Source organism: Rhinoraja longicauda, chromosome 40 (assembly GCF_053455715.1).
Source record: "Rhinoraja longicauda isolate Sanriku21f chromosome 40, sRhiLon1.1, whole genome shotgun sequence".
Taxonomy (NCBI): domain Eukaryota; kingdom Metazoa; phylum Chordata; class Chondrichthyes; order Rajiformes; family Arhynchobatidae; genus Rhinoraja; species Rhinoraja longicauda.
The window spans coordinates 3968423-3994248 of record NC_135992.1 but is presented as its reverse complement, the minus strand read 5'-3'; the positions used below and the strand labels follow the sequence as shown (position 1 = coordinate 3994248).

Below are 25826 nucleotides of genomic sequence, written 5' to 3'. Positions count from 1 at the left end.
TTAAAAGGACATACCTTTAGAAAGGAGATGGGGAAGAATTTCTTTAGTCAGAGTATGGTGAATCTGTGGAATTCATTGCCACAGATAACAGTGGATGCCAAATCATTGGATATTTTTAAAGCGGAGATTGACAGATAATTGATTAGTACGGGTGTCAGGGGTTATGGGGAGAAGGCAGGAGAATGGGGTTGCGAGGGAAAGATAGATCAGCCATGATTGAATGGCGGAGTAGACTTGATGGGCTGAATGGCCTAATTCTGCTCCTGTCATTTCTGAACTTATGAGCCTCATAATGTCGACTTTAGTGCAGAAGGGGGAGTAAACGCTGGTAATCTCACCACGGGCAAGTGGGTGATCATAAGGCCATGAGTGATAGGAGTAGAATTAGGCCATTCGGCCCATCAGCTCCACTCCACCATTCAACCTTGGCTGATCTATCTCTCCCTCCTAACCCCATTCTCCTGCCTTCTCCCCTTAAACTCTGACCCCTGTGTGATCTGTGATTGGTGACGGTGGGGAGGTCCTGGGGGAAGGTGGAAGCCACGGATGCCCCCCATAGGAACTCCGGCAGTCTTTATGTTGTCAGTTTGCAGATGGCGGGCATGGTATTTAGTTTAGTTTAGAGATACAGTGTGGAAACAGGCCCTTTGGCCCACTGAGTCCGTGCCGACCAACGATCACCTGTACACTAGTTCTATCGTACACCCCAGGGACAATTTTACAGAAGCCAATTAATCTACAAACCTGCACGTCTTTGGAATGTGGGAAGAAACCGGGGCACCTGGAGAAAACCCACGCAGCTCACAGGGAGAATGTACTGTACAAATGATACAAACTGCACCTGTAGTCAGGATCGAACCCGGGTCCCTGGCGCTGTAAGGCAGCAACTCTACCGCTGCGCCACCGTATTGAGGGCGTGCAGCGTAGGTTTCCGAGGTTAATTCCCGGAATGGCGGGACTGTCGTATGTTGAAAGACTGGAGCGGCTAGGCTTGTATGCACTGGAATTTAGAAGAATGAGATGGGATCTTATCGAAACATATAAGATTATTAAGGGGTTGGACACGTTAGAGGCAGGAAACATGTTCCCAATGTTGGGGGAGTCCAGAACCAGGGGCCACAGTTTAAGAATAAGGGGCAGGCCATTTAGAACGGAGATGAGGAAAAACTTTTTCAGTCAGAGAGTTGTAAATCTGTGGAATTCTCTGCCTCAGAAGGCAGTGGAGGCCAATTCTCTGAATGCATTCAAGAGAGAGTTAGATAGAGCTCTTAAGGATAGCGGAGTCAGGGGGTATGGGGAGAAGGCAGGAACAGGGTACTGATTGAGAATGATCAGCCATGTTCCCATTGAATGGTGGTGCTAGCTCGTAGGGCTGAATGGCCTACTCCTGCACCTATTGTCTATTGTATCCTCTTTCAGAAGGTGCAGGTAGCTGGAAGCTTGATGATGGAGAGGGTGTCAAGTTACTGGGAGTTTCCAGGGAACGCAGAGCTGAAGTCACAATCAGTTCATGTCAAGCTGAGTTTATTGTCACCTGCTCGCGTACGCTGAGGTACAGGTGCAATGAAAACCTTGCTTGCACTAGTCTCGGACAACGCACAAAAACATAAATTACACAGAAACTACACACATTCTACAAGGAAGTGAAAAGAAAAAGACAGCAAAACAAAAGGCGTTAGTGCAAACCCACAATTAGAAAATATGCCCATGGCAGTGCAAGAAGTGATCCGGAGTGTTCCATTACTAACCATTTTAATCGGAGTCTATTGTGCTTTATTTTGCACTAAACGTTATTCCCATTGTCAAGTATCTGTGGGCGACTCGATTGAGGTCATGTATTGTCTTTCTGCTGACTGGTTACCGCGCAACAAAAGCTTTTCATTGTACCTCGGTAACAATAAACTAAACTCAAGGGAAGGAGGCCACCTCTTACATTAGGTTTAAGTTTATTATAAGAGCAGCCCTGAGCTACTGTCTACCTTATTGGAGACCCTCGGACTATCTTTGATCAGACTTTACTGGCTTTATCTTGCACTGAACATTATTCACGTTATTCCCTTTATCATGTGGTGAATCTGTGGAATTCTCTGCCACAGAAGGTAGTTGAGGCCAGTTCATTGGCGATATTTAAGAGGGAGTTAGATGTGGCCCTTGTGGCTAAAGGGATCAGGGGGTATGGAGAGAAGGCAGGTACAGGATACTGAGTTGGATGTTCAGCCATGATCATATTGAATGACGGTGCAGGCTCGAAGGGCCGAATGGCCTACTCCTGCACCTATTTTCAATGTTTCCATGTATCTGTACACTGTGGACGGCTCGATTGTAATCATGTATTGTCTTTGCGCTGACTGGTTTACTATGCAACAAAAGCTTTTCACTGCACCTCGGTACACGTGATAATAAACTAAACAAAACTATTTTAGTGATGTACGGGTCGGTTCAAAGTCCCGATGGTTGTAGGAAAGCAGCTGCTCCTGAACCTGGTGGTGTGGGACTTCAGGCTTCCGTACATCCTGCTCGACGGTAGCAGTGAAGAGAGGGCAAGGCCTGAATTGTGGGGATCCTTGATGTAGATGCTGCCTTTTTAAGCGAGCACCTCGTAGATGCTATGTACGGTGGGGAGGGTTATGCTTGTGATGGACCAGGCTGAATCCTGGTTAACACCCAGAAATATGTCCTTGGTAACTTAACAAGGAAAACTGGGTCAGCCAGGATCGTATTGTTTGGCGGAGCAAGCTGCCCCATTCCTCTCTCTAAATTTAACATTTTAAAATGGTCTGAAGAAGGGTCTCGACCCGAAACATCACCCTTTCCTTCTCTCCAGAGATGCTGCCTGCCCCGCTGAGTTACTCCAGGTTTTCGTGTCTATCTTTGGTTTTAACCAGCATCTGCAGTTCCCTCCGACATTGCAAAATGAAAGGTCTTATTGCAACTTGCAGAGCATCAGCTGCAGTAACCACTAAAATTTGCATTATGTCAGTTAAATTAGCGTCATAAAATATGGCATCTTCCTGGTGCCCTCAACATGGTAAAATAACCGTGAATACTTCGACAGGGATTTTTCTTCCAGACTGAAATTTGACATGGAATTGCCTATAGGAGAGACTATAGAGTCATAGATGAGTGTCTGAGGTTATGGGGAGAAGGCAGGAGTATGGGGTTAGGAGGGAAAGATAGATCAGCCGTGATTGAATGGTGGAGTAGACCTGATGGGCCGAATGGCCTCCTTCTCCTATCACTTATGACTTATAGAGTGACACAGTGTGGAAACGGGCTTTTCGGCCCAACTTGCCCACACCGGCCAACATGTCCCCAGCTACAATAGTCCCACCTTCCCTGCATTTGGCCCATGTCCCTCCAAACCTGTCGTGTCCGTGTACCTGTCTAATTGCTTCTTAAATGTTGTGACAGGTAGCTTTCAAAGAAACATCTCAAATGAGGATGCAAACTGGAGATAGGGAAAGGGGGAGGGAGTAAACTCCAGAGCTTAATATTGGTTTATTCTCATGTGCATCGAAAAATAGTGAAGAGCTTTGTTTGCCTACTATCCAATTAAATCAACCATTGACACAAAAAGCCGGAGTAACTCAGTGGGGCAGGCAGCATCTCTGGAGAGAAGGAAAGGGTGACGTTTCGGGTCGAGACCCTTCTTCAGACCATTTTGCAATGTTAAATTTAGGGAGAGGAATGGGGCAGGTTGCTCTGCCAAACAATATGATCCTGGCTGACCCAGTCTTCCTTAATAAGTCAGCGGTGGAGAAAGTTACCAAGAACATATTCCTGGGCGTTAACCAGAGAGTTAAATTTAGCTCTTAGGGCTAAGGGAATCAATGGATATGGAGAAAAAAACAGAACGGGGTACTGATTCTGGATGATCAGCCATGATCATATTGAATGGCGGTATAAGAAAATAACTGCAGATGCTGGTACAAATCGAAGGTATTTATTCACAAAATGCTGGAGTAACTCAGCAGGTCAGGCAGAATCTCAGGAGAGAAGGAATGGGTGACGTTTCGGGTCGAGACCCTTCTTCAGACTGATCATATTGAATGGCGGTGCTGGCTCGAAGGGCCTACTCCTGCACCTATTTTCTATGTTTCTATAATTCAGCCATTCCTTCTCTCCAGAGATTCTGCCTGTTCCGCTGGGTTACTCTGGCTTTTTGTGTCTATCTTCTGTTTAAACCAGCATCTGCAGTTACTTCCTACACAATTAAACCAACCCCTACATGAGTACAATAAAGCCTCACGCAAGGGGGGGGGGGGAAGGGGGAGATACCGGCCCTCAATGTAGGCCACGGATGTCGAATATTGCAATGGATCCGCCAGTTCCAGAGCCCCGGCTGCAGCGGGTAAATCTGACCCATCGAGTGGGAAAGGTTCAAGAGAGAGCTGGATAGAGCTCTTAAGGATAGCGGAGTCAGGGGGTATGGGGTGAAGGCAGGAACGGGGTACTGATTGAGAATGATCAGCCATGATCACATTGAATGGCGGTGCTGGCTCGAAGGGCCGAATGGCCTCCTCCTGCACCTATTGTCTATTGTCTATTGTGGCTGAGAGGATACTATACTGGATGAGTGATGGGTGAGAGGAATGTAGAACTGAGGATATGATTATAGAAAGTGAATATGCAGCGAATGCAACAGTGGAGCTAATAGGATTTGATGTTTCAGTCCCTGTGGTAAATCGGCACTCTTGATGTTGGCAGTGGGATTGGAGTGGTGAAAGGGAGGGTAGGTACGTCATCAGGGTAGTACGTCATCCTATTGTCTATTGTCTATTGTTCCCCTGAGGTTCTGGGTGGTAGACTGAGGAGGGAGGGATACACTGAGGGGAAAGAGCAAAACGACTGCGAGAGAGACTGCTGAGGGATTCGAATAACTTTGAGCTGAGTAATGGATTGAGGAGCACGTGGACTGGAAACGGAGGAGGTTTACTGAGAGCTGTGGAGTGAGAAAGGTAATGGGGGCAGTGCCCCAGTGGTAGAGTTGCTGGCTTAGAGCTCCAGAGACCCGGGTTTGTACGTTCTCCCTGTGACCACGTGGGCTTTCTCCGGGTGCTCCAGTTTCCTCCCACATTCCAAAGGCGTGCAGGTTTGTAGGTTAATTGGCTTCTGTAAATTGTCCCTTGTGTGTAGAATAGAACCAGTGTGCGGATGATCACTCACTGGTCTGGAGTGGACGGTGGGCCGAAGGGCATGTTTCCACGCTGTATCTCTAAAACTAAAACTAAAATAAGCTAAAGCCACCGAGGATTGGGGAGATTCCCTTATCTAACGCTCCATAATGTTTCCACCACATCAAACAAACAACCTTAAAGTGTATTTTTTTTAATTTGAAAATGAATAAACCCAGCTAAGGAATTTCAAGAGGAGATGGTATCGGCAATGGGGAGATTAAGTGAAAGTCACCATTATGTAAAAATGAAGAATTTTTGCGAATAGATAGAAGGGCCCAGCAATGCTGCCCTTTAGAACAGACAAGGTATAAAAGTATGGACAAATTGGATGGGTGCAAATAGGCAGCATGGATGTGTTGGGCCGAAAGGCCCATTTCTAAGCTGTATGACTCAATGAGAAGGTTAGGATAAGACATAGGAGCAGAATTAGGCCCTTCAGCCCATTGAGTCTTCTCCTGCCCTTGAGAATCAATCTGCATTGCTCCCTGTCTGAAGAAGGGTCTTGACCCAAAACATCACCCATTCCTTCTCTCCCAAGATGCTGCCTGACCCACTGAGTTACTCCAGCATTTTGTGTCTACCTTCGATTTAAACCAGCATCTGCAGTTCTTTCCAATGCATTGCTCCCTGGTCATTCCAGGTTCACCCTTTTGCTTGTGACTCCCCAGAAATGCATCCAGGGCTTCTGTTTCCCTCAAATAAGCACAGAGTGCTGGAGTAACTCTGCGGGTCAGGCAGCATCTGTGGATAGGTGTCGTTTCGGATCGGGACCCTTCTTCAAACTGATTGCACTAGGGAGAGTGGGGGGGAAATAAAACTTAAACCAGCGTCTGCAGTTCCTTTTCTATTGTATGTTAATGCTTCTGTTCCCCTCGACAGGCTTCCCTCCAGCGATCGAACTTTGGGATGTCAACGATGACCAAGTTCCTGATGTCATCGTTTCGTTCAGCTCCACTGGGAAAGTCCGGGACCAAAGAGGGGCTCTCAAGCCACAAGGTAACACAAGACAGGATTACGGTTATTCACTTCAACTCAAAGGTAGACACAAAATGCTGGAGTAACTCAGCGGGTCAGGCAGCATCTCTGAGTTAGTCCAGCATTTTGTGTCTACCTTCAATTTAAACCAGCATCTGCAGTTTTTTTTTCCTACACTTGAACTCAACGTGGCATTATAGACAATAGACAATAGGTGCAGGAGGAGGCCATTCGGCCCTTCGAGCCAGCACCACCATTCAATGTGATCATGGCTGATCATTCTCAATCAGTACCCCGTTCCTGCCTTCTCCCCATACCCCCTGACTCCACTATCCTTAAGAGCTCTATCTAGCTCTCTCTTGAATGCATTCAGAGAATTGGCCTCCACTGCCTTCTGAGGCAGAGAATTCCACAGATTTACAACTCTCTGACTGAAAAAGTATTTCCTCATCTCCGTTCTAAATGGCCTACCCCTTATTCTTAAACTGTGGCCCCTGGTTCTGGACTCCCCCAACATTGGGAACATGTTTCCTGCCTCTAACGTGTCCAACCCCTTAATAATCTTATATGTTTCGATAAGATTCTGTATTCTAACAGATTTTGTAACCAGTCCCAGTGGCACAATGCAAAACCAATGTCCAGTTCATATTCCAAACCTTTCGAATTCAGGAGACCCTCAAACTATCTTTAATCGGACCTTACCAGACTTTATCTTGCACTAAACGTTATTCACTTTATCCAGTTAGATAGAGCTGTAGGGGCTAATGGAATCAAGGGATATGGGGAGAAGGCAGGCACAGGTTACTGATTGTAGATGATCAGCCATGATCACAATGAATGTGCTGGCTCGAAGGGCCAAATGGCCTCCTCCTGCACCTATTTTCTATGTTTCTATGTATCTGTACACAATGATGGCTTGAGTGTAATCATATGTAGCCTTTTTGCTGACTGGATAGCTCGCAACAAGCACCTTTTCACTGCACCTCGGCACACACAACAATAATAAAGTACTAAATAATAATGAACAATTATCGCTTCAGAATAAAAGGATGTTCCTTTAGGTAGGGTATGAGGAGGAATTTCTTTAGTCAGAGGGTGGTGTCCCTGTGCAATGGGTGTCAGGGGTTATGGGGAGAAGGCAGGAGAATGGGGTTTGGAGGGAGACGTGGACGCTTCTGCTATGGGGCCAGTCCATAGGTGATAGCAGCAGAAGTAGGCCATCCGGCCTATCAAGTCTAGTCCGCCATTCAATCATGGCTGATCTATCTTTCCCTCCTAACCCCATTCAACTGCCCTCTCCCCTGACCCCGTACTAATCAAGAATCTATCCATCTCCGTATTAAAAATTTGTCTCTAAAACTAAAAACTAAAATGTTGTTATATCATCCACTCTGGAGTTTGTTCCGTATATACACCTCCCTTGGTGTGAAATAGTTGCCCCTCAGGATCCTATTAAATCTTTCTCCTGTCACCTTAAATCTATGCCTTCTAGTTCTTGGTTCCCCTACCCTGGGTAAAAGACAACCTATCTATTCTCCTCTTCATTTTATACACCTCTGTAAAATCCTCCCTCAGTTTCCTGCACACCAAGGAATAAAGGTCTTAGCTTAGATAGACACAAAAAGCTGGAGTAACTCAGCGGGAACGTTGGAGTAACTCAGCGGGATAGGCAGCATCTCTGGAGAGAAGGAATGGATGATTGTATCTCTAAACTAAACTAAATTAGTAGACAAAAGACACTCAACAAACAACTTTCACACAAAACACATTGCTGAGAAACCGGCCTCCTTATTTGTATAGGGTGACCAGGATATATTAGAGTTTAGAGATACAGCGCGGAAACAGGCCCTTCGGCCCACCGGATCCGCGCCGACCAGCGATCCCCGTTTATTGACACTATCCTACACCAACTGGGGCCAATTGCTACATTTATTAAGCCAATTAACCTACAAACCTGTACATCTTTGTAGTGTGGGAGGAAACCGAAGTTCTCGGAGAAAACCCACGCAGGTCACGGGGAGAACGTATAAACTCCGTACAGACAGCACCCGTAGTCGGGATTGAACCCGGGTCTCCGGTGCTGCATTCACTGTGAGGCAGCAACTCTACCGCTGCGCCACCGTGCCGCTATATATAGGACCTTTGTACTATGGAAGGGATTATTGTTCACAGTGCTGCCTAGATTCTTATCAGTTGTAATTTTGAGTTCGACAAGCTGTTCTTTGTCACTGCTTTGAGTTGACCCACTCTCAAGCAGTTTAAACGGCTTTTTAAATAAACTAATCCCATCAATTCTAGACCAACCCCATCAATTCTCTGCAAGCCCCTACAATAGAGTGGAAATGGAAAGGGTATTTCCAGTAGTGGGAGAGTCTAGGGGGGGGGGGGGGCACCAGAATGAAAGGACGTACCTCTAGAATGGAGATGAGGAGGATATTCTTTAGCCGGAGGGTGGTGAATCTGCCACTGACGGCGGTGGAGGCCAAGTCTTTGGGAATTTATAAAGCGGAGATTGAAAGGGTCGTGATTAGTAAGGGCGACAAAGGTTGCGGGGAGAAGGCAGGAGAACGGGATTGAGAGGGAAATATAGATTAGCCATGATTGAATGGCCGAATGGCCAAATTCTGCTCCTATGTCTTATGGAGTGGAAGAAAGGACACAAAGTGTTGGAGTAACTCAGTGGGTCGGGCAGCATCTCTGGAAGACATGGATAGGTGATGTTTGGGGTCGGAACCCTTCTTCAGCCATGAGCTGAGTGGAGGTTGCAGTCACTGACTTCTCTTTCTTTCCTCAGGCAGTTTGAAGCTTCACGTGTCGGTGGCGGTCTTGTCCGGGGTGGATGGCAGCGTTCTCTGGACAACTGTGGCATCGGAACGGCTAAAGTTCATCCACTGCGGCATCGGCCGTACCGAAGAGGGAAAGGACACTGTCTGCCTGCTGGTTGGAGTCAATCACATGTTAAAGGCCGTTAACAGCATCTCGGGTATGCACAGCCTCCCCCCAAACCCCTTACCTCCGTCTAGAAAAACCTGGAGACGTTCTCAAAACATCTCCGTGGTGTCTCAGTGTCTCTCGTGTGTTCTGCCACTGGACTCTGTTCCAGAATGGTGGTACTGTGGGGCAGCGGCAGAATTATTTTTCACCCAGAGAGTGGTGAATCCGTGGAATTCTCAGCCACAGAAGGCTGTGGTGAATCTGGAATTCTCTGCCACAGAATTCTCTGCCACAGAATGAGGTAAATTCACTGGCTGTTTTCAAGAGAGAGTTAGATATAGCTCTGAGGGCTAACGGAATCAAGGGATATGGGGAGAAAACCGGAACGGGGTACTGATTTTGAATGATTAGCCATGATCATATTGAATGGTGGTGCTGCCTCGAAGGGCCGAATGGCCTAGAAACATAGAAAATAGGTGCAGGAGTAGGCCCTTCGAGCCAGCATCGCCATTCAATATGATCATGGCTGATCATCCATAATCAGTATTGCTGCCAAACAGAGCCAGAGTCCCGGGTTCGATCCTGACTACAGGTGCTGTCTATACAGTGTTTGAATGTTCCGCCATAATCGTGTGGGTTTTCTCCGGGTGCTCCGGTTTCCTCTCACACTCCAAAAACGTATGGGTTTGTAGGATATTTGGCTATGGTACAAATTGTCCCCAGTGTCTAGGCTAGTGTACGGGGTGATCGCTGGTCAGTGCTGACTCCGTGGGCTGAAGGGCCTGTTTCCGCACTGTATCTCTAAACTAAACTGTAATTAAGCCAAGACTATGCAGAACAGTCCCACTACACTGTTGAGACTCAAGAGTGTTTTATTGTCATATGACCCAAAACGGAACAATGAAATTCTTAGTTGCAGCAGCAGAACAGATATGTAAACATACTCTGGAAAACAACAACAAAATGTCCAGTATGCATAAAAACACAGACAAATAAATAGACAATTGTGGTGCAATGTCAAAAATAATGCCCCCAAGTCTATATAGTTCGGAGCCTGTTTAGAGATTGTCATGTTTAATAGTAAGATTAAACGAGAACTTACCAGTTTGAAGTTTGATCTGTATTTTATGAGGAGTTACGATGAGGGATTACGTGAAGACCCCGTCCAGCACGCATGCGCGACATTCTTCAAAGCAGCGGTGTGGATTCACAGAAAAAACACAACGATTGAAATAAATATAGTAAAGAAAAAATAAGAACTTAATTACCAGTTGATCTGTATAATAGAGGGTGGGAGCGGAGGGCACGTAATCCCTCATCGTAACTCCTCATAAAATACAGATCAAACTTCAAACTGGTAAGTTCTCGTTTAATCTTACTATTTTATTTCGGAGTCACGTGAGTGACTACGTGAAGACTTCAAAGCTCTGTGATTCCGAACCGTGTACCAGCTCATGCTTCACTCACTGTCTGAAGACCTTAGAGGGAGGAAGTATGTTATCGCGATCAAGAACCTGTTTGTGAACAAAAAAGGTTTATTAATGACAACAAAAAACAGAGAGCTCCCCAGGGCTTAAATTAAATATTATCTGCAGACTCTAAAATTCTGTCTGCAAATGTAGCAGGTTGCGCCAGCGGTTTATTATAAAACCTTTGGAAAGTTCTTTCCGGGGACCATCCTGGTCTGGCCAGAATATAGTCCATAGGCACGTCCATTCGACTAGCCGCCGACGTAGATGCAGCCCTGGTGGAGTGAGATTTGTAAACATTGGTATTGACTCCCGCGGACTTAAGCACCTGCTTGAGCCACCTTGAAATGGTTTGGCTCGTCACCTGACCATGAGGCTTCTTGTGGCTTATCCATAAGGCTTTTTCTCTCCCTCTTAAGTTGTGTGTTGTGTCTATGTAATTGGCGAGATGGGTCTTGGCACACAGCCGTGGGTCAGATGAATATGCCCAGAACTCCATGACTGGAGGCGTGGTACCTGGTCTAGTTTGTTTGACCAGTCCCTGAATATGGAATGTGAAACAGTCCAATGACTCTGTCATGCTGTCCAGCCTCAGAAGGTGGAGGGAATGTACCCTTTGAGCTGACACTAGTGCCATGAGCATGACTGATTTCAGTGTAAGTTGTTCCAGCGTGAGTGCCCTGGGCGGTGGCCATCCCCTAAGGTACGTCAGCACAATGCTGACATCCCAGATCTGAGTGTACCTTGGTCTGGGGGAGTTAGTGTTAAAAATGCCCCTCATGATTTTGATTACTAGTGGATGGGACCCCAAAGCCAGTTGTCCTGCTGCTGGAACCAAATAAGCTGACAACGCACTCCTGGCTGTATTTATGGCGCTGTAGCTGAGTCCTTCCCGATGTAATCCAACCAGGAACTCCACAACACTGGTGGGTGTTGCTGTAGTGTAGGTAGTTCCTGTTTTGGAGCAATACCGTTCCCATTTTCTTATGTTGGTCAGGTATTGTCTCCTGGTGGACTCCCGGTGGGATGCGGTCATCATGTTGATGGCGTCCTCAGACAGTCCCAGGCCCAGTAGAGGTCTTTTTGGAATCTGCAAGCCAGGAGATTGACTCTGTCATGGCACGGGTGACTAATGCCTGACACTGGGTGGATTAATAATTCCGGACTGCTGGGGAATTCCAACGGTGTTTCGACAGCCATGTCGAGGGCCACTGGGAACCATGGCTGTGTAGGCCACGGAATCCAATTGAATCTTGCGTAATACCCGACTGATGAGGCAGAAGGGAGGAAAAGCATAAAAGAACATTTTCCCCCAATACAGCGTGAATGCATCAACTGCTGCTGCCTCAGGGTCTGGTTCCCAAGCGACATACGTTGGTACCTGGTGATTCAGCCTGGATGCAAATAGATCGATATCTGGTGTGCCATATTGCTTTGTAATTTCGGCAAATACTTTGGGATTTAACATCCATTCGATGTTATCGTTAAATTTGCGTGACCTGGTGTCTGCCACTTTATTTTGCTTACCTGGTAGGTAAGTTGCTGATAACCAAGTATGTCTTTCGACACACCATTGCCAGATTAGGTTGACCAATTTGTCACACGATATCGACTTTATACCACCCATGTGGTTGATATAAGCCACCACCGTGGTATTATCTAATTGCAACCGGACATGTGCATGATGCGTATTAGATGAATATGCTTTTAAACCATAAAACGCACCCAACATTTCTAAATAGTTGATACCCCGTGTCTGTAGGCAAGATGATTCAGAATTAGTCCATCTGCCCCCTGTGCTGGATTGCATGTTAGTTGCTCCCCAGCCCAAAGCACTGGCATCCGTTTGAATGGTTAATACTGGGTTGGTGATTATTATGGGACTGGAACTGAGCCTAATGTTCCTTGTCCACCATTGTAACTCTGGAATGGATTCAGCAGTTAAATACATAGCTCGGTCAAAGTGACCTGAGTTTTGCTTTAGTGCGTGCACTTTTGCTCTTTGTAAATTTTGGTAGTGCAAAGGCCCAAATTGTACAGCTGGAAAAGCTGCTACCATTTTACCAATAACTCTAGCTACCTGCCGTATGGTTGCCTGACGTTTATGCATTAGTTCGTGGCATGATAGTGCCAATTGTGATGCTTTCCCCTTTGGCAGAGTTACAACCATGCGAACAGTATCAATCGTAAATCCCAGATAGTCCATGGTAGTGGACGGTGTAAAATTGGATTTATCTGGATGTATGACAAACCCCAAAGTTTCAAACAAACGTTTGGTGGCTGCTACTGCCAAAATAGCTGTCTCCAAGGTTTTCCCTACTATTAAAATGTCGTCTAAGTACGCCATGACTATATGCTTTTGTTTTCTCAATAATGCCAAGGCGGGTTTTAAGATTTTAGTGAACAACCTTGGAGCGGAGGTTAGTCCTTTTGGTAAGGCTTTAAATTGCCATAGCTGTTTCATCCAGATAAATTTTAAGTATTTACGGTGCTCCTTGTGTATGGGTACTAAGTAGTAGGCATCTTTTAAATCAATGCCTGCTAGAAAGTAGAAATCAAAAGTCTGGCGGTTTCAAAAGTTTCCATCTTAAAATGTGTATACTTAACTGACTCGTTTAACGTAGTTAAGTCAATGATGATGCGACATCCACCATCTTTTTTAGTTTTAGTGAAAATATTAGACACAAATTCCAAAGGTTCATGTTTTGTTCTTTCAATGACACCTTTTGCTAGTAGCCTCACAAGTTCAGCTTGACCCTCTTGTTTCTCTTTGACTGAGAGGGTGAATACCCTTTGGGGTATATGCTGAACTGGCGGAATGTTTTCATGAACAAAGTCAATTTTATAGCCATGAATGCAGCTTAGTATGTACTTGTCATTAGTGATGGTTTCACATGCATCCAAAAACAAGTGCAATCTCCCCCCTGATAGTATAGAGTCCCTACTGCTCATATGCCGAGAGGTACCAGACCCACCTACCTCCATGGTTACTGGTGTTAATTTCTTCTGCCTCTTCGCTGGACGATGAGGTGTCTGCTGGGCTGTAGAGGGCTGCGGTTGACATTGATGTTGTTGTTGGGGGTGGCGCATTTTCCATGGGGTCCGCTCTGGGCCCTGGCCTAAAAAAGGCTTACGGGGAATGGTTGCGGTCCCCGAGCTTTCACCAGTCCCATATGGTGGTCTATGACTGGTGGACGCCGTGAGGTACTGCCGCCTGGGTTTGTTAGGTCTGCTCGGTCCCAAATCTGCCCTCACGAGACCAAAGGTCTTGGATTCTTCCTCTAGGTCTTTCACCTTTTTTGGAAGGTCCTTTCCAAAAGCAGATTGGAGGTTCTGAACCCGATGTTTTGCGAAGTCCCGCAAACTTAGGGTTGAGGGCAGGCTTGATGATTTCCTTGGTGCACAGCAGAGCTAATGTATCTTGCTGATTTGTGGAGATGTCCACACCATCAATGGACCGAGCATATAATGTCATCCCTGCAGTCAGGGGTTTAAGGATTTTCTGGAGCTTCAACTCCAGGTTCCTGATGTTCTGCCCCAAATGTCCCCAAATTTGGCTGTTTACAGCTGGTACATTCAATGATGTACATTTTTCTGGGGCTGAATATAGTTTAAGAGCCTCATTGACCACCCGTTCTTGTAGGGGTTTTGAGGACAGGTGGTCAATGCTGGCTGCAAGTTTCGGCTCTAAAGGCCGACCCCCTCGTGGAATGACCACGTAGCGGTTGACCACACCCAGCAGCTCTTCCTGATCCTGTACACTCTGCGTACTCCGGACATCTTCAGCCAACAACCCCTCTTCTTGACCAGCCCAGACCTGGTCGCCAATGCTGCCTTCAAAAGAAGGTGAGGCAATGGCCAGTGCCGTAAAGGGCACTGCGGGAGTGCCTGGGCGCTCTGGGCCCTCCCTTGGCGAGTCTGCTGCTGCTCTCAGCAGATCTCGCTGGAGCATTTGCTCCATAAGCCGTTCCATTCGGCTTAGGCGGCTGCCAGTGCCGCTCTCTAGCGGTGTGGCATCTTCATCCGAATCGTCGGATACTACCGCCCGGTTCTGGCTGCAGGTACCTCCAGCTCGCTGCTCAGGCTGCACTAGCGATGCTGGGCTCGGCTCGGTAGTTTGCCGCCTCTTGCCCCCCCTCCAAAGAACGTTCCTCAACGGATAACGAACGGGGGCGAGCTGCAAGTTTCTTCCCTCTGGTCTTGTTCATTCATGGAACATAAAACAGACAAGAGAGAAAATACTGACGGCCACGGTAAAACTTACCTGTCGGCCCGACTTTTCAAATTGTAGCGGGAGCACCTTGAACTCCCGTTCGTCGCGCTGTACTGCATGAACGCTAATGTCGCGCATGCGTGCTGGACGGGGTCTTCACGTAGTCACTCACGTGACTCCGAAATAAAATAACCTGATGGTTGTTGGAAAGAAACATAGACAATAGGTGCAGGAGGAGGCCATTTGGCCCTTCGAGCCAGCACCGCCATTCATTGTGATCATGGCTGATCATCCACAGTCAGTAACCTGTGCCTGCCTTCTCCCCACATCCTTTGATTCCGCTAGCCCCTGGAGCTCTATCTAACTCTCTTTTAAACTCATCCAGTGAATTGGCCTCCACTGCCCTCTGTGGCAGAGAATTCCACAATTTCACAACTCTGGGTGAAAAAGTTTCTTCTCACATCAGAAGCTGCTCCAGAACCTGAACGTTACAGTTTTCAGGCCAATGTACCTTCTTCTTCCCGATAGCAGGAGTGAAATGAGAGCGTGGCCAGGGTGGTGTGGGTCTCTGACGATGCTGGCTGCCTTTTTGAGGCAGCGACTCCCATAGATCCCTTTGATGGTGCGGAGGTCAGTACTGGTGATGGACTGGGCAGTGTCCACCACTCTCTGTAGATCACTTCAATGGCGGGGAGGTTAGTACCCGTGATGTTACAGGACAGTCCCAGTGTAACTGGATCTTTATTCCAGATCGTTCTCACTGCGACTAAAGCCTGTTGTTATGAAACATTCTCACTGAAACTGGGGTCTTGTGTTCTGGAACATTCTCGTTACAACTGGTTCCTGTATTTGCAGAACATTCCCAGTATAACTCGGCTCTTAAGTTTTAATAAATATTATAAATAACATTGTTACCATGTTATAGATTCATAGACTCGTAGAGCACGGAAACAGGTCCTTCAGCCCAACTTGCGCACGCCACCTGAGATGTCCCGCCTACATTCGTCCCACCTGCCTGCATTTGGCCCAATCTTTCCAAACCTTTCCTGCCCATGTATCTGTCCGAATGTCTTTTAGAGAGTCCTGGAGTATTGTGTGCAGTTTTGGTCTCGCACCTGGAGTACTGTGTGCAGTTTTGGTCTCCAAATTTGAGGAAGGATATTCTTGCTATTGAGGCCGTGCAGCGTAGGTTTACTAGGTTAATTCCCGGAATGACGGGACTGTCGTATGTTGAAAGACTGGAGTGACTAGGCTTTTATACACTGGAATTTAGAAGGATGAGAGGGGACCCTATCGAAACATATAAGATTATTAAGGGGTTGGACACGCTAGAGGCAGGAAACATGTTCCCAATGTTGGGGGAGTCCAGAACCAGGGGCCACAGTTTAAGAATAAGGGGTAGACCATTTAGAACGGAGATGAGGGAAAAAAAATTCAGTCAGAGAGTTGTAAATCTGTGGCATTCACTGCCTCAGAAGGCAGTGGAGGCCAATTCTCTGAATGCATTCAAGAGAGAACTAGATAGAGCTCTTAAGGTTAGCGGAGTCAGGGGGTATGGGGAGAAGGCAGGAACGGGGTACTGATTGAGATTGATCAGCCATGATCACATTGAATGGTGGTGCTGGCTCGAAGGGCCGAATGGCCTACTCCTGCACCTATTGTCTATTGTCTAAATATTGTTATAGTACCTGCCTTAACTACCTCCTCTACCAGCTTGTTCCATACACCCACCTGCTTCTGTGTGGAAATGTTGCCCCTCAGATTCCTATTAAATGTTTTCCCTATCACCTTAAACCTATGTTTTCTGGTTCTTGATTCCTCTACTTTGGTAAAGGACTCTGTGCAGGCTCCCTATCTATTCCTCTCATGGTCTTATACACTTCTATAAGATCACCCCTCAGCCTCTTGCGCTTCAAGGAATAAAGTCCTCTGCTGCCCAACCTCTCCCTAGAGCTCAATCCCTTAAGTCCTGGTAGCATTCTCGTAAATCTTCTCTGCACTCTTTCCAGCTTAACAACATCCTTCCTAGAGCAAGGTGACCAAAACTCAACACAATGTTCTAAATGTGGCCTCACCAACGTCTTGTACGACTGTGACATAACATCCCAAATTCTATGTGTAGGAAAAAAACTGCAGATGCTGGTTTAAATCGAAGGTAGACACAAAATGCTGGAGTAACTCAGGGGTTCAGGCAGCATCTCGGGAGAGAAGGAACGGGTGACGTTTCGGGTCGAGATCTGAGATGCTGCCTGACCCGCTGAGTTACTCCAGCATTTTGTGTCTACCTTCGATAGATCAGCCATGATTGAATGGCAGAGTAGACTCGATGCGCTGAATGGGCTAATTCCGAAACGTCACCCGTTCCTTCTCTCCCGAGATGCTGCCTGACCCGCTGAGTTACTCCAGCATTTTGTGTCTACATCCCAAATTCTATACTCAATACCTTGATTGATGAAGACCAATGTGCCAAAAGCATTCTTAACCACCCTATGTACTTGTGACGCCACTTTCAAGGAACTATGTACCTGCACTCCTACATCCCTCTGCTCTGCAATACTCCCAGAGCCGTGCTATTCACCGTGAAGGTTTGGACTTTCCAAAATACAACACCTCACACTTGTCTCCGTGAAACTCCATTAACCATTCCGCAGCCCACTCGCCCAGCTGAGAAGAGCATGCTGTAATTTTTGTTAACCATCTTTGCTATCTACAATACGATATACAACTTTAACGTCACCTGCACCCTTCTTATCTCCCGCTGCTCACGTCTGGCCATGTGGCTGGGAGCTCGCCTGGATCGGGCCCTGCTCCAGGACACCGAGCCCGCGGACCCGACTGGACTTTGGAAATTGCGCCAAAACCTGGCGATTCTTGCTTGTGGTCTCCGTGGTCTATTTCTGCACACTTTGCACTAACAGAAACAAAGGAAATAGCTGAAGGAGCAGGCCATTTGGCCCTTCGAGCCAGCACCGCCATTCAATATGATCCTGGCTTTTCATCCAGAATCAGTACCCAGTTTCCTGCTTTCTCCCCGTATCCCTTGATTCCCTTAGCCCTAAGAGCTAAATTTACCTCTCTCTTGAAAACATCCAATGAATTGGCCTCCACTGCCCTCTGTAGCAGAGAGTTCCACAGATTCATAACTCTCTGGCTGAAAACGTTTTTCCTCATCTCAGTTCTAAATGGCCTACCCCTTATTCTTAAACTGTGGCCCCTGGTTCTGGACTCCCCCAACATGGGGAACATTTTTCCTGCATCTAGCCTGTCCAATCCCTTAAGAATGTTATATGTTTCTATAAGATCCCCTCTCATCCTTCTAAATTCTAATCGAGGATTGTGCTTAGTTGTGGCAAAACCTTAATGAACTGCATGGGGTGCTATGGTGGCACAGTGCTAGAGCTACTGCTTTGCAGTGCCAGAGACCCGGGGTTCGATCCTGACTGCGGGTTCTTGTCTGTATGGAGCTTATACGTTCTCCCCGTGACCTGCGTGGGTTTTCTCCGAGAACTTCGATTTCCTCCCACATTCCAACGACGTACAGCTTTGTAGGTTAATTGGCTTGGTGTAAATGTAAACATTGTCCCTAGTGTGTGTAGGGTAGTGTTAATGTGCGGGGATCTGCTGGTCGGTGCGGACTTGGTGGGCCGAAGGGCCTGTTTCCACGCTGCATCTCTAAACTAAACTAAACTGCATGCATGAAAAGAATTTTGCTGTAAGGGGTATGTGCACCTGACAATAAAGAACCATTGGCTCTCTGCTCAGGCCCCCTCTTTTTGTTGCAAAGATCCCAGTAATTAATCACGAACCCGTTTACCGTTGTGTTACAGGAAGCTCTTTCTGGGAAATGAAGAATGTGTACCCATCCCATCGCACCCCGGCTGCTCCGCCCGTCCAGCTCCCAGACATGGACGGAGATGGTTTTGCAGACATACTGCTTGGAAGCAGGTCAACTACACTGGTACGGAACACTCTTACCCTGGACCAGAGTAGTTTAGTTTATTGTCACGTGTACCGAGGTACAGTGAAAAGCTTGTGTCGCGTGCTATCCAGTCAGCGGTAAGTCTGATTACCATCGAGCCATTTACAGTGTATGGATGGATATATGTTAAGGGAATGTAAGAAAATAACTGCAGATGCTGGTACAAATCGAAGGTATTTATTTCACAAAATGCTGGAGTAACGCAGCAGGTCAGGCAGCATCTCAGGAGAGAAGGAATGGGTGACGTTTCGGGTCGAGACCCTTCTTCAGACTGATGTCAGGGGGGCGGGACAAAGGAAGGATATAGGTGGAGACAGGAAGACAGATGGAGAACTGGGAAGGGGGAGGGGAAGAGAGGGACAGAGGAACTATCTGAAGTTGGAGAAGTCAATGTTCATACCGCTGGGCTGCAAGCTGCCCAAGCGAAATATGAGGTGCTGTTCCTCCAATTTCCGGTGGGCCTCACTATGGCACTGGAGGAGGCCCATGACAGAAAGGTCAGACTGGGAGTGGGAGGGGAAGTTGAAGTGCTCAGCCACCGGGAGATCAGGTTGGTTAAGGCGGACTGAGCGAAGGTGTTGAGCGAAACGATCGCCGAGCCTGCGTTTGGTTTCGCCGATGTAAAGAAGTTGACATCTAGAGCAGCGGATACAATTGATGAGGTTGGAGGAGGTGCAGGTGAACCTCTGTCTCACCTGGGAAGACTGTTTGGGTCCTTGGATGGAGTTGAGGGGGGAGGTAAAGGGACAGGTGTTGCATCAAGGGAATAGCGTTTCTGTAGATTTAAGAGTGTAGAGCGATTGTAATATGTGATTACTGCTTCTGTGGCTAGCACGCAAATAGTCGCCTGGGTTGGGTGCCATCTTAGAGAGACAGCGCGGAAACCAGAGGCTCTTCAGCCCACCGAGTCTGCACCGACCAGTGATCTCCGCACATTAACATTGCCCGACATGCATTTGGGACAATTTTACCTTTTTTTATACCAAGCCAATTAACTTACAAACCTGTGCGTCTTTGGAGTGTGGGAGGAACTCGGAGATCCTGTAGAAAACCCACGCAGATCATGGGGAGAACATACAAACTCCTTACAGACAGCACCCGTAGTCAGGATCGAACCTGGGTCTCTGGCGCTGTGAGGCAGCAGCTCTACCGCTGTGCCACTGTGGTTCATTAACTAAGCCACTGTGAGACCGGTATTTGCTATTCCATCTACCATTTTTCAGTTTGGCTCAGAGTTTTGGCCAATGGTGCAGCGGTAGAGTTGCTGTCTTTCAGCGCTAGGGACCCATGTTCGATACTGACTACAAGTGCTGTCTGTACGCAGTTTGTACATACTCCCTGTGATCACGTGGGTTTTCTCTGGGCACTCCGGTATCCTCCCACTCTCCACAGATGTACAGGTTTGCGTATTAATTAGCTTCTGTAAATTGTGTGTAGGATAGACTGAAAGTCAGGGGACTCCTCCATGAAAATTCACCGCACCAATCTCAGCCTCTGTTTAAGTGCCAGCCAACAAGTTTGTAATGGGAGATTGCCATGTTAGTTTAGGGATACAGCGAGGAAACAGGCCCTTCGGCCCACCAAGATGGTGCTGACCAACGATCCCCACACATTAACACATGGGAGGAAACTGGAGCTCCCCGGGCAAACCCACACAGGTCACAGGAAGAACGTACAAACTCCATACAGACAGTATTCAGGATCGAACCCGAGTTTATGGCGCTGTAAGGCAGCAACTCTATCACTGTGCCACCATGTTGCCCCTAGACACAAAAATGCTGGATTAACTCTGCGGATCTAGAGAAAAGGAATAGGTGTTATTTTGTGTTGGAGTGTAAAAACATTATGACCTGATGAGCTAAAACATTATGACCACCTGCCTAATATGCTGTTGGTCCTCCGTGTGCAGCCCCATACGCAGCAGGGTGCGATGTACTGTGTATTGTGACACATTCCTCCCGTGACCACCATTAACATTTTCTGTGACTTGTGCCACAGTCGACCTTCTGTCGGTTCGGACCAGACGGGATAGCCTTCGTTGCCCTCGCGCATCGATGAGCCTTGGGCGCCCAACACCCTGTCGCCGGTTTGTGGTTTGTCCCTCCTCGGACCACTGTCGGTCGGTACTCACCACTGCTGACCGGGAGCACCCCACAAGCCTTGCCGTTTCAGAGATGTTTTGACCCAGTCATCTGGCCATAACAATTTGGCCCTTGTCAAAGTCGCTCAGGTCTTTACTCCTGCCCATTTCTCCTGCATCCAACACATCAACTTCAAGAACTGGCTGTTCACTTGCTGCCTAATATATCCCACCCCTTGACAGGTGCCATTGTAACAAGATAATGTTATTCACTACACCTGTCAGTGGTCATAATGTTTTGGCTGACCGGTGTATGTTGAATATACCGTAGTACCATCTGACATACAGCAAAGAGTGGTCAATAGACAATAGACAATAGGTGCAGGAGTAGGCCATTCAGCCCTTCGAGCCAGCACCGCCATTCAATGCGATCATGGCTGATCACTCTTAATCAGTACCCCGTTCCTGCCTTTTCCCCATACCCCCTCACTCCGCTATCCTTAAGAGCTCTATCCAGCTCTCTCTTGAAAGCATCCAACGAACTGGCCTCCACTGCCTTCTGAGGCAGAGAATTCCACACTGATCCTGATGATCGAGCCACGATTAACGATCATTGAAAGGACAGAAAGTTGTGGCCAAGTCATCCCATTTCTTGTCCTGTATGTCGCTGCTAGAATTCCCACTTAACAGTGACTGAGCTTCAGAAATAGCTCAGACCATTTTGGTGCAGTGATGGTACAGTGTAAATGTAGGCTCCTGACTCAGGACTGCCCTTTACAGTAATGCCAAGTAACGTCATTCTCCAACCAAGACCAACAATCCATTCATACCGGTTAGTTACTTACACGAAGATAGACACAAAATGCTGGAGTATCTCAGCGGGACAGGCTGTATCTCTGGAGAGAAGGAATGGGTGACATTTCGGGTCGAGACCCTTCTCACCCATTCCTTCTCTCCAGAGATGTTGCCTGTCCCACTGAGTTACTCCAGCATTTTGTGTCTATCTTCGATTTAAACCAGCATCTGCAGTTCTTACCTAGTTATTTACACGTGTGTTTGTTAGGCTACGATAAGAATGAACGTCACCGCGCTCGCCAGCCACTTCAGACATGAATTAGTCATAGAGTGATACAGTGTGGAAACATGCCCTTCATAGAATCATAGCGTGATACAGTGTGGAAACATGCCCTTCATAGAGTGATACAGTGTGGAAACAGGCCCTTCATAGAATCATAGCGTAATACAGTGTGGAAACATGCCCTTCATAGAGTCATAGAGTGATACAGTGTGGAAACATGCCCTTCATAGAGTGATACAGTGTGGAAACAGGCCCTTCATAGAGTGATACAGTGTGGAAACAGACCCTTCATAGAGTCAATGAGTGATACAGTGTGGAAACATGCCCTTCATAGAGTCATAGAGTGATACAGTGTGGAAACATGCCCTTCATAGAGTGATACAGTGGAAACAGGCCCTTCATAGCGTCAATGAGTGATACAGTGTGGAAACAGGCCCTTCATAGAGTGATACAGTGTGGAAACAGGCCCTTCATAGAGTGATACAGTGTGGAAACAGGCCCTTCGTAGAGTCATAGAGTGATACAGTGTGGAACCAGGCCCTTCATAGAGTCATACAGTGTGAAAACAGGCCCTTCATAGAGTGATACAGTGTGGAAACAGGCCCTTCATAGAGTCAATGAGTGATACAGTGTGGAAACAGGCCCTTCAGCCCAACTTTCCCACACCGGCCAACCTGTCCCAGCTACACTGCCTGTGTTTGGTCCATATCCCTCCAAACTGGTATCCATGTACCTGCCTAATTGTTTCTCAAATGTTCGGATAGTTCCTGCCTCAACGACCTTCTCTGGCAGTATGTTCCAAGCAAGTACTTGGGCAGGAGAGACATACAGGAACATGGGCCTGATATTGGCAAATAGGTTTCAGGAGGATTTTTTTCCAGGAAATTAAAAGACACTTGAACAGATATATGGTTAGGAAAGGTTTAGAGGGATGTGAGCCAAACACGGACAAATGGGATTAGCTGAGATGCGGTATCCTGGTTGGCATGGATGAGTTTGGCCAAAAGACCTGTTCCCATGCTATGACTAGTGCCCTGCACCCGCTAGGATCGCCAACTTCCTCACTTCCCAATACGGGACAAAGGGTGACATCACCGCCCCACGCCCCACGCGACCTCACCCAGCCAGCGGCCACATGCTCCCGCTCCACCAATGGCGGCCGCCATTGGTGGAGCGGGAGCACGTGGCCGCTGGCTGGGTGAGGTCGCGTGGGGCGCGGGGCGGTGACGTCACCCTTTGTCCCGTATTTGGGAGTGAGGAAGTTGGCAACCCTACTAATCCGGGACAAGGGCGGTCCCGTACAGGACAAACGAATTTAGCCCAAAATACGGGATGTCCCGGCTAATACGGGACAGTTGGCAACCCACAGATAGGACCCACAGATCCTATCTCCAACTCTTGCCTATGGACCACATTCACCACCCAACACTCAATTCACAGTTCCAGGCTAAAGAACACACATACTCCTTGGCCTCCCATTCTCACCCAGTGCTCTGTGTACACTGCTTTGGGGGGGAGGGGGGGGGGGGGGGGGAGGCGGGAGAACCATCCTCCTGTTTGTCTCTAACACTCTGCATTCACTCTGACTTTTGTCATCCTTTTGTCCATCCTTTTGTCTGTGTTGCTCAATGGAAGGGGGATGTGTATCCTGTTCCTTCCTTCCTGCCCCCCCCCCCCCCCCATCTCCAAGGGCCTGCAACAGGGTAAGGATTCTGTGTGCCCTGCTCCTAGGGTTGCCTACCGTCCCATATTAGCCGGGACAACCCGTATTTTGGGCTAAATTGGTTTGTCCCGTACGGGGCCGCCCTTGTCCCGTATTAGGCCCGGGGGGGGCTGTAGGCCCGGGCACCTTAGGCCCTGACGCTGTAGGCCCCGACAGTTTAGGTCCCGACACTCTAGGTTTCCGACATTTTAGCTCCGGACAGTCTAGGTCCAGAGGCCCAGGCGCCGCCAAACAGAGGTTGCATAGCTACCCGCCTCCCGGCCCGGGCGGCCGATATTGGTGGAGCGGGAGCACGTGGCCGCCGGCTGGGTGAGGTCACGTGGGGCTCAGGGCGGTGACGTCACCTTGTCCCGTATTTGGGAGTGAGATAGTTGGCGCCCCCTACCTGCTCCTGCTCTGCACCTTCTACACCCTTCTGTTGTGTAAGGATCCCAGCTACCGCATCAAAAGTCAGTGCTCACTGTGGCAGTATGTGGACATTGCAACCACACATTACCCAGTGACTGTGATGGGAATTGATATATGCAGCCAATTAGTGCAGTTCCCCTGCCGGCTATTAATAAAACAATGCAGTGGCTTCCTGTTGGTGTCTGTTGACATGTAGCAAGGTGGAGATGGCCAGTTTGCTCATTAAATAATGTTCATAGCACCCTGGCACAAGATAAAATGGCCCCCAGGTGTGCCAGTTCCCCTCTGTGACTTTTACAAAGCTATTACAAAGTAGGTCAGTCCTCAATCAGGAGGGGGAGCAGCTTAGTTTAGTTTAGAGATACAGCGTAGAAACAGGCCCTCCGACCCACCGAGTCCTCACCGACCAACGATCCCCCGCACATTAACGCTCACCTGCACACGAGGGCAATTTTCAATTTACCAAGCCAATTAACCGACAAACCTACATGTCTTTGGAGTGTGGGAGGAAACCAGAGATACTGGAGAAACCCCACGCAGGTCACGGGGAGAACGTATGAACTCCGTACAGACAGTACCCCTAGTCAGGATTGAACCAGACTCTCTGGCGCTCATTTTTTATTCAATAATCGCGAGGTGCCACAGGGATTGGTGGAGTGCTGTTATTCAGCAAATCATCATACTAGTTGCATCGACTTAGATAGTGAGTCCTTTGCCCATATCTGTGAGCATTGCTGGCATGGTGGGCATTTATAGTTCCATAGAAAGGCAGTTCGATAGCAACCCTTTTGTGCTGGGTCGGACAGTTTCACTGGAGACATGAATGAACCTGTTTGATTTTTATGACAATCCAACACAGTCTTTGGTCACTTTTAACAATTCTTGTTTTTCTCACATCCTGAAAATAGTTAACCGAAGTTGATACAGCTGCTAAAAAACATCTAAGATCCTAAGTTTTTTCTGTCTACCTCTGAGATGGAAGCATAGGTTGGAAGGGCAAAGATGTTGTGCCAAGCTTTATAGGATGCAGCTTTATAGGCCAGGAGTTGAGTCAGCACTTCTTATGTGAAGAGACTGGGAAAGCCGGGCTTCGAGGAGTAAGGAAGACTAAATTCACTTCTCAGAATAAGATTTGAAGCCACATCCTCTGCATTTGTTAATCTAGTTTAAATAAATAACCATCAACCACTTGGTTCCAGCAATCAGCTTCTCGCAGCCAGAAGGGAGTAGCCATGTTGAGGTGAGATCGGGACGGCCATGTTGAGTGAGATGGTGGTGACCATGTTGAGTGAGATGGTGGTGGCCATGTTGAGTGAGATGGGGGCGGCCATGTTGAGTGAGATGGTGGTGGCCATGTTGAGTGAGATGGGGGCGGCCATGTTGAGTGAGATGGGGGCGGCCATGTTGAGGTGAGATGGGGATGGCCATGTTGAGGTGAGGTATGGTGAGAGCGACTATGTTGAGGTGAGGTATGGTGAGGGCGACCATGTTGAGGTGAGGTGGGACGGCCATGTTGAGGTGAAGTGGGAGTGGCCATGTTGAGGTGAGATGGGGACGGCCAAGTTGAGGTGAGGTATGGTGAGGGCGACCATGTTGAGGTGAGATGGGGTCGGCCAAGTTGAGGTGAGGTATGGTGAGGGCGACCATGTTGAGGTGAGGTGGGGCAGCCATGTTGAGGTGTGGTGGGGCGGCCATGTTGAGGTGAGGTGGGGTGGCCATGTTGTGGTGAGATGGACACGGCCATGTTGAGGTGTGGTGAGGGCGGCCATGTTGAGGGAGGGTGTGGTGAG

The 25826-nt window shown here is 47.9% G+C and overlaps 1 protein-coding gene across 1 annotated transcript in view; it reads left to right on the top strand.

Annotated features, from left to right (window-relative positions):
- The window catches only part of fam234b (family with sequence similarity 234 member B), a 70493-nt gene that overhangs the window by 4623 nt on the left and 40044 nt on the right, over positions 1-25826 (top strand). Inside the window, exons 3-5 of the mRNA XM_078430427.1 lie at positions 6057-6173; positions 8947-9135; positions 18596-18726. Of these exons, the coding sequence (XP_078286553.1) occupies positions 6057-6173; positions 8947-9135; positions 18596-18726 (437 nt within the window). The remainder of the gene's footprint in view (positions 1-6056; positions 6174-8946; positions 9136-18595; positions 18727-25826) is intronic.